General features: G+C 43.5%; 1 protein-coding gene across 1 annotated transcript; it reads left to right on the top strand.

Moving 5' to 3' along the window:
* The first annotated feature begins 6,849 nt into the window (after positions 1–6,849).
* On the top strand, positions 6,850–7,296 carry LOC138878301 (uncharacterized). The gene has a single exon (XM_070157968.1). The coding sequence runs from the start codon at positions 6,850–6,852 to the stop codon at positions 7,294–7,296; it is 447 nt and encodes a 148-aa protein (XP_070014069.1).
* The last annotated feature ends 1,724 nt before the right edge of the window (positions 7,297–9,020 follow it).

A 9,020-nucleotide genomic window follows, 5' to 3' on the forward strand; every position in this document is an offset into this window, starting at 1 on the left:
CCAGAATGACGGGGTCTCTTATCAGACCCATGACCACCTCCCTGAGCAAGTGCCATCTCTATCCGGCGGGCACCATCTGCTGCCTCCTGAAATGAAATCTCACTACCGGCACTCATGGACATCTGAACACGGATCAGCTGGGCCAACCCATCAATAAACCTCCACACCCTCTCTCTTTTGGTAGGGAGTATCACAATAGCATGACGAGCAAGATCAATGAACCGGGTCTCATACTGGGTGACCGTCATAGGACCCTGCTGGAGACGCTCAAACTGCCGGCGAAGAGCATCTCGCTGAGTAACTGGAAGAAACTTCCCTAGAAATAACTCTGAAAACTGATCCCAGGTCAATGATGGCGACCCTGCTGGCCTGGCTAAACAGAAATCCGTCCACCAAGTCTTGGCGGATCTTGCCAGGCGAAAAGTGGCGAAGTCGACCCCATTGGTCTCTACAATGCCCATAGTCCGTAGAACCTCATGACAGCTGAATATGAAATCCTGAACATCCTCTGAGGGGGTGCTACTATATGTGGTTGTGAAGAGCTTGGTGAAACGATCAAGCCTCCACAAAGCATCCGCGGACATAGTCACACCATCGCTGGACTGAGCCGCAATACCTGGCTGGGCTGCCACAGCTGGCTGAACTGCCACGGCTGGCTGAACTGCTGGAACCTAAGCCTGAGGAGCTACCGGCTCTGGAGTACGAGTATCGGGAGTCTGAACTCCTCCCCCAGCCTGAGATGTGGCTGGAGCTACGGGAAGCAAACCTGCTCTAGAAATTCCCTCCATAAAGCCTACCAGTCAGACCAAAGCGTCCTGAAGCACTGGAGTGGCTATGAAACCCTCTGGGACCAAAGCTGGGCCCACTGGAGCTGCTGGAGCTAGAACCTCCTCGCCATAGTCAGTACGAGGCTCCACCTCTGGGACTGCTACTCGGGGCTGAGCTCTGCCTCGGCCTCGGCCTCTGGCACGGCCTCGCCCTCTGCCCCTGATAGGAGCTGGGGGCTCGGGCTGTTGTGCGGTAGAAGAGGAAGCACGTGTTCTCACCATCTACGAAAGAACAGAGTAGGAGGACGATCAATACTTGAGAATCAGAATCGCACGACACGAATGAACAAAGTGAAGTTTTCCTAACTCAGTAGCCTCTGTGGGATAAATACAGAGGTCTCCGTACCGATTCCTCAGACTCTACCGAGTTGTCCGTGAGTTGTGAGACCCAAGTAACCTAGTGTTCTGATACCAACTTGTCATGACCCGGATTTCCCACCATCGGGTGTCGTGATGGAGCCTTCCATCGGAGCTAGGCAAGCCAAATATATAAAACATTTTTCCTGCTTTCTTCCAAACAATATAATAAACGAGACAAAATTTAAACATAAGACTTTAAATCTAAAGCAACTGAGAACCAAAAGTGCGGAAGTTTGAACCAAAATGCTACCCAGAGTCTGGTGTCACTAGCTCACGGACTACTACAGAATACTACAACCAATGTCTGAAAGGAAAATACATCATGTTTGTCTGATACAAGATAAACAAACGAAAAACATGGAAAGGGACTTCGGCCTGCGAACGCCAGCTAGGCTACCTCGAGAGTCCCTGGACTGAAGATAGCTCCCAGAAGTCCTACTGCTGTGGTCCGTAAGCTGCTCCCTGATCTATGCACAAAAATGCACAGAGTGTAGCATCAGCACAACCGACCCCATGTGCTGGTAAGTGCCTGGCCTAACCCCAGCGAAGTAGTGACGAGGCTAGACAGTACCTACCACAATTAACCTGTACAGATATATATACAACAAGTGCAAGAAAACAATAACAAGGTAATACAAAGTAAAACTGGGATGGGACATGCTATCGGGGAGTAACAGATAAAAATGAAATATCTGAAATAAGTAGAAGAACTCCGGTTTCCATGATATTTATATATATATATATATATATAGTGGACGACGTGCCACACGATCCCATAATATCATATATAAGTAGATGGCGTGCCACACGATCCCAAAATATAGTATATAAGTGGACGACGTGCCACACGATCCCATAATATCATATATAAGTGGACGGCGTGCCACACGATCCCATAATATCATGTATAAGTGGACGGCGTGCCACACGATCCCATAATATCATATATAAGTGGACGGCGTGCCACACGATCCCATAATATCATGTATAAGTGGACGGCGTGCCACACGATCCCATAATATCATGTATAAGTGGACGGCATGCCACACGATCCCATAATATCATATATAAGTGGACGGCGTGCCACACGATCCCATAATATCATATATAAGTGGACGACGTGCCACACTATCCCATAATATCATATATAAGTGGACGGCGTGCCACACGATCCCATAATATAAATCGAAACATCTGACTTCTTATAGTAGACCCCTTCAGGGGAGAATAACAACTCAATACCTTTAACCCGCCAAGGGTACAACTAACAGCCCAAAATATCCCGACAATGGAGAGTATATATATCGGTCTACACATCCCGGCAAGGGAGTAATCACAACACATACTCTTTTTAAATCCATTCTTCCTCAACTAACACATTCATGTTCGAGCTAACACTCCAAAAGTACACCAATCACAATTTTACCTCAACCGTTCACATTATATGAAACTCATCAAATAAACAAGGAGGTTGTGTCACGTTATTCGAATTAAAAGCAATTAAGACTCACGGTCATGCTAGACTCCGGTGCATAGGTAACCGTCACCATGCCTATACACCGTACTCCACATTAGCAAGTAGCAAATAACATCCTAATCCTATTCCCTCAAGCCAAAGTTAGAACAAACACTTACCTCGAATGCTCCAAACTCAACTCACGCTTCTAGTATAGCTTTACCTCTTGATTCCACCACCAATCCGCTCGAATCTAGTCATAAGTTACTTAATCACATTAATAATTACTAAATGAATCACTCCCCATGCATGAAAGATAAATTTTACAAGGTTTTTCCCAAAATGGTCAAAAACACCCCCGGACCCACGTGGTCGAAACTCGAGGTTCGGACCAAAACCCGGTTACCCATTCCCCCACGAGTCCAAATATATGATTTGTTTTTTTAAATCGGACCCCAAATTGAGGTCCAACTTCTCAATTTGTAGAAAACCTAGGTTCTACCCAAACACCCAATTTCACCCCTGAAAATCTTTGATTTGAAGTTGAAATTATGTTAAAAGATGTTAAAGAATAAAGAAATTAAGTTAGAAATCACTTACCAATCATTTTGGAGAAGAAAAGTTGTTTGGAAAATCGCCTCTTAGGTTTTGGGTTTTTGAAAAGTGAAAAATGACTGAGATTTTCCGAACTTGTATACCTTTTTGAGGACCTGGCGCAGACCGCACAAAAATATGTTGCGGCCGCGCCGAGTGGGAGAAAAATTGGGGCTTCTCTAAACCCTTCCAGCGCGGACCGCTCTATTTTGGTGCGCAGCCGCGCTGGTTAACCTGAAACCCTAGCCCTGAGACTCAGCCACACGGACCGCACAAAAATGCATCGCGGCCGCGCGGCTCCAGTGCGGACTGCGCAGAAATGACCGCGGCCGCACTGGTGTCTGCAACACCTGAACCTGTATTTTCTTAAGTCCAAGACCTCTCGGGCCCCATTCAAAACTCACCCGAGCCCTCGGGGCTCCAAACCAAACATGCACACAACCTTAAAAACATCTTACGGACTTACTCGTTCGATCAAATCTCCAAAATAACATCATATACATAGGGTCAAGCCTCAAAACATATGATTTTCTTTCCTCAACTTTCATAACTCAAATTCCCCATTTTAAGTCCGAAACACGTCATATGATGTCCGTTTTTAGCCAAACTTTACAGATAGTGCTTAAAACATATTTAAGACTTGTACCGGGCATCAGAACCAAAATACGAGCCCGATACCTATATTTTCTAACTCCTTTTCATTTCAAATTTTCATATCAAATTTCAGAAAATAATTTCTTTCAAAAATTCATTTCTCGGGCTTGGGACCTCGGAATTTGATTCCGGGCACACACCCAAGTCCCATATTTTTCTACGGACCCTCCGGGACCGTCGAATCACAGGTCCGGGTCCGTTTACCCAAAATTTTGACCGAAGTCAATATTATGCATATTAATATCGAAATTCGTCAAAATTTTCACATAATTCACATATTCTATCATAAAAACTTTCCTGCTACGCGCCCGAACTGCTCACGCCAATCGAGGCAACTAAAAGCGAGGTTTTCAAGGCCTCGAAGGCGCAGAACAAGAAAGAACTACGGTGATGACCCTTCGGGTCGTCACATCCGAGTGGTCCGATACACCACATGGTTGGCTATTGTGGTTCTAGTGCCAAAGAAAGATGGAAAAACTCGAGTGTGTGTTATCTATCGGGATCTGAATAAAGCAAGTCCCAAAGACAACTTCCCTTTGCCAAACATCCACATCCGTGTTGACAACTGTGCCAAACATGAGATACAGTCTTTTGTGGATTGTTATGCTAGATATCATCAAGTCTTAATGGATGAAGAAGACGCAGAAAAGACAGCCTTCACCACACCCTGGGGCACCTACTGTTATAGGGTCATGCCTTTTGGTCTGAAGAACGCCGGGGCAACTTACATGAGAGCCACGACTGCCATCTTTTATGACATGATGCACCAAGAAATATAGGTGTATGTGGACAATGTAATCATTAAATCAAGAATGCAGGATGACCATGTTCGGGATCTGAGAAAGTTCTTTGAGCGTCTGTATAAGTATGACTTGAAGTTAAATCCAGCCAAATGTGCATTTGGAGTTCCGTTTGGGAAACTCTTGGGATTCATAGTCAATCGGAGGGGCATCGAGCTAGATCCAACAAAGATAAAGTCTATTCGGGATTTGCCTCCTCCGAGAACCAAGAAAGAGGTTATGAGTCTGTTGGGAAGGTTGAATTACATTAGCCAGTTCATTGCTCAGTTGACTTCCACATGTGAGCCCATATTTAATCTGTTAAAGAAAGATGCAGCGATTAAATGGATAGATGAGTGTCAAGAAGCCTTCGACAAAATCAATGAATATCTATCGAATCCGCCAATCTTGGTCCCACCCGAACCTGGGAGGCCTTTGTTTTTGTATTTGACAGTCTTGGAGAATTCCTTCGGATGTGTTCTCGGGCAGCATGATGTGACTGGGAAGAAAGAATAATCAATATACTGTTTGAGAAAGAAGTTCACTAGTTACGAGGCCAAATACACTTTGTTGGAAAGGACTTGTTATGCCCTAACATGGGGTCGCTCAGAAGATTAGGCATTACCTTTTGGCCCACACCACCTATCTCATCACCAGGTTGGATCCTTTGAAGTACATATTCCAAAAGCCGATGCCCACGGGGAGGTTAGCAAAATGGCAAATCCTGCTCACCGAGTTTGACATAGTCTATGTCACCCGCACGGCAATGTAAGCTCAAGTTTTAGCGGATCACTTAGCGGAAAATCCTATTGATGATGATTATCAGCCTTTGAGTACTTACTTTCCGAATGAGGAAGTAAATTCAGTTGAGGTAACTTTAGAAGACGCCAATGCTTGGAAAATGTTCTTTGATGGAGCTGTGAACGTAAAAGGTGTCGGGACTGGGGCAATCTTGATCTCACCCACTGGTCAGCACTATCCAGCCATAGCCCGGCTTCGGTTTTTCTACACCAATAACACTGCCGAGTGTGAAGCCTGCATTATGAGTATGAACATGGCAATCGACCAAGATGCGGAAGAATTGTTAATCATGGGAGATTTAGACATGATTATCCGACAAGCTCAAGGTGAATGTGAAACTTGAGATGTCAAGCTTATTCCATACAGGCAACATGTGGAAGATCTTAGCAAGCGGTTCAAGTCAGTCAAGTTCAGGTACATTCCTCGGTTTCACAATGAGTTAGCCGATACACTCGCTACTTTGGCCTCGATCTTGCCATACCCAGGAAATGTCCACATCATTGACCCATTGAAAATCCAAATCCGAGAAAGGTACGGTTATTGCAATACGGTTGAGGTGGAACCAAATGTTCTGCCATAGTATTATTATATCAAGAGATTTTTGAAAATTAAGGAATATCCCGAGCAAGCCAATGAAGACCAAAAGATAACCATTATAACGCTTGTCAGTAGTTTCTTCTTGAGCGGAGAGGTCTTATACAAAAAGACTCCAGATCTCAACCTTTTAAGATGTGTGGATGCTCAAGAGGCCAGAAAAATCATGAAAGAAGTACACGCAGGAGTGTGTGGATCCAATATGAATGGATACGTCTTGGAAAAGAAAATCCTTAGAGCAGGCTATTACTGGATGACTATGGAAAAGGATTGCTTCAGTTTTGTCCGAAAGTGTCACCAGTGCCAGATACACGGTGATTTGATTCATACATCGCCTTCAGAATTACATCCTATGTCAGCACCGTGGCCGTTCGTTGCTTGGGGCATGGATGTCATTGGTCCAATCGATCCAAAAGCTTCAAATGGGCATAGATTCATATTGGTTGCCATTGACTTCTTCACAAAATGGGTTGAAGCAGTCACCCTCAAAGCCGTCACTAAGAAAGCAGTGGTAAACTTCGTGCACTCCAAAATCATATGCCGTTTTGGTATTCCTACAACTATCATTACCGACAATACTGCAAACTTGAATAGCCACTTGATGAGGGAGATATGTGAACAATTTAAGATCACACATCGGAATTCTACCCCTTATCGGCCCAAAGCTAATGGTGCCGTCGAAGCAGCAAACAAGAACATCAAGAATATTCTTAGGAAGATGATCCAAAGTTCTAGAATATGGCATGAAAAGTTGTCGTTTGCATTATTGGGATATCGCACAACTATGCGCACATTAGTTGGAGCAACACCCTATCTATTGGTTTATGGCACTGAAGCCGTGATACATGCAGAAGTTGAAATTCCTTCTCTTCGAATCATCGTCGAAGCTGAGATTGAGGATAGTGAATGGGTCAAGACCCGTCTAGAACAGCTAACCCTGATTGATGAAAAGCGGATGGCTGCAGTTTGCCACGGGCAGTTGTATCAACAAAGAATGGTCTGTGCCTACAACAGGAAAGTGCAGCCCAGGAACTTTGAAGTGGGGCAACTCGTTTTGAGACGTATTCTCCTGCATTACAAGGAAGCAAAAGGAAAGTTCGCTCTAAACTGGAAGGGCCCATACATTATAAGAAAATTGTTGCCGAAAGGGGCATTGTATCTGGGAGACATTGAAAGAAATGACACTAAAAAAACTGTTAATGTAGACGCGGTCAAGAGGTATTACATTTAATCCTTATGCGATAACAATATTGTCCGACTGGGATGATGAAGGCTTTCATTCTCGCTACCAAAACACTTCAACCTTTTGCTAACCCTTTGATCCGGTTACCTTTCCTTGATCACCCTTTTCGGGACCCAAAAAGAAAATAAAAAAAATCAAAAAACAAAGTTTCCCTAAACTACATTCGACTTGATTTCGAAAGGATATGTAGGCAGCCTCTCTCTGGGGTTCAGTCATACCAAAACAAAAATCCAAATTCCCCCAAAAGTTGAAACTGGGACAGAATTTATAATGTTTCGGCGATGATCCCGCCTGAATGGTTCCAAAGTTGTAATTTAATCCAAATTATTTTTACCCCAAAATCCTATTCAAGTCCTTTCGATCAATCAGTGAGAATGTTCAAGGATCGGAGAATACAACTACTTGGATCCGATACAATCAAATGAGAGAAATAAAATGAGAGAGTCATATTGGTGAAAACCCACACGGGCACCGTGAGGCGATGATGAGTAGATAAACTGAAAATGAGAGAGTCTTGTTAGTGAAAACTCACAAAGAGCACTATAAGGCGATGGTAAGAAGAGAAATGAGAGAGGTCAATTGGCAAAAACCCGCAAAGGGCGCCATTGATAAAAAAAAAGAAATCCTCACAACCATTGGCACTGGTAGAGTCCTGGCAAGGTTTCTCGATTTTTAAGATATGAGTTATGATGGGTTTATGAGAGATTAGACGGTTTCACTGATCGGGTATCCAGTCCATGAAGAATGTCATGTCTATTGGAGTCTGCATGCACTCCAGATAAGTCCTTCCTTTAAGGGACACTTCTTGTTAGATTCATTATCTTGTCCTTTGTTTACTTTTCTTTGAATCCCTTTCGGTATAATCCTTCTCCAAAACTAATACAAAGAAAAGATGACAAGATTGGTTTTACAGGGCCTGCTTAACAAAAGCCAAATTCAAGGAAAAACACCCAGCCTCAGCAGGTGCATCAAGTCAAACTCGACTGGCCATGATGACCGATGCTCCAGATTCAAATTTATTGAAAAGGAAAGAAATCCAAAGTCAAGTTCCCATAAAGGCAGAATAAGATGAAAAGGCCAAAGCCCCACATGGGCTAACCATAATGTAAAATTTTGGAATGTCAAGATCCCTGGGTTTAGAAGAGAGATTGATCTCCAGAAAGCCAACAAGCAACAGAGATTTCATCGAAAGAGTTGGGCCGAGATCAAGTGATCATAACAATCAAGGCCACAAAACCAACCACCGTTTCAAACTAACCATTGTTCTGTGTTTGAAAACATGAAACAAGTGCGATCCGAGACAACCTTGCAAGAAGCAGGTGCCACCAAAAGAAACTGCGCAAGGGCTAGAAACAGTTTTGCAGCAATAATCAATCCCAAAAAAAGGAAGTCTCTTCCAAATTCTTTCCTGCATTCTTACTCATTTTTTAATAAAAAAAAAGATAGAAGAAAATTAAAAAACATGGTAGCCTAGGGTCCCCAATCTCTAGTTACGTTTTTTCCAACATAGGGTCTCCACTCCCTAGTTGATTTTATTTTTAGATATAGGGTCTCCACTCGCTAGTTACTTTTCCAACATAGGGTCTTCACTCCCTAATTGAGATTATTTTAGACATAGGGTCTCTACTCCCTAATTGCTTTTCCAACATAGGGTCTCCACTCCCTAGTTGATTTTATTTTAGACATAGGGTCTCCAGTCCATAGTTTGCTTT

This window comes from Nicotiana sylvestris, chromosome 9, assembly GCF_000393655.2.
Source record: "Nicotiana sylvestris chromosome 9, ASM39365v2, whole genome shotgun sequence".
NCBI lineage: Eukaryota > Viridiplantae > Streptophyta > Magnoliopsida > Solanales > Solanaceae > Nicotiana > Nicotiana sylvestris.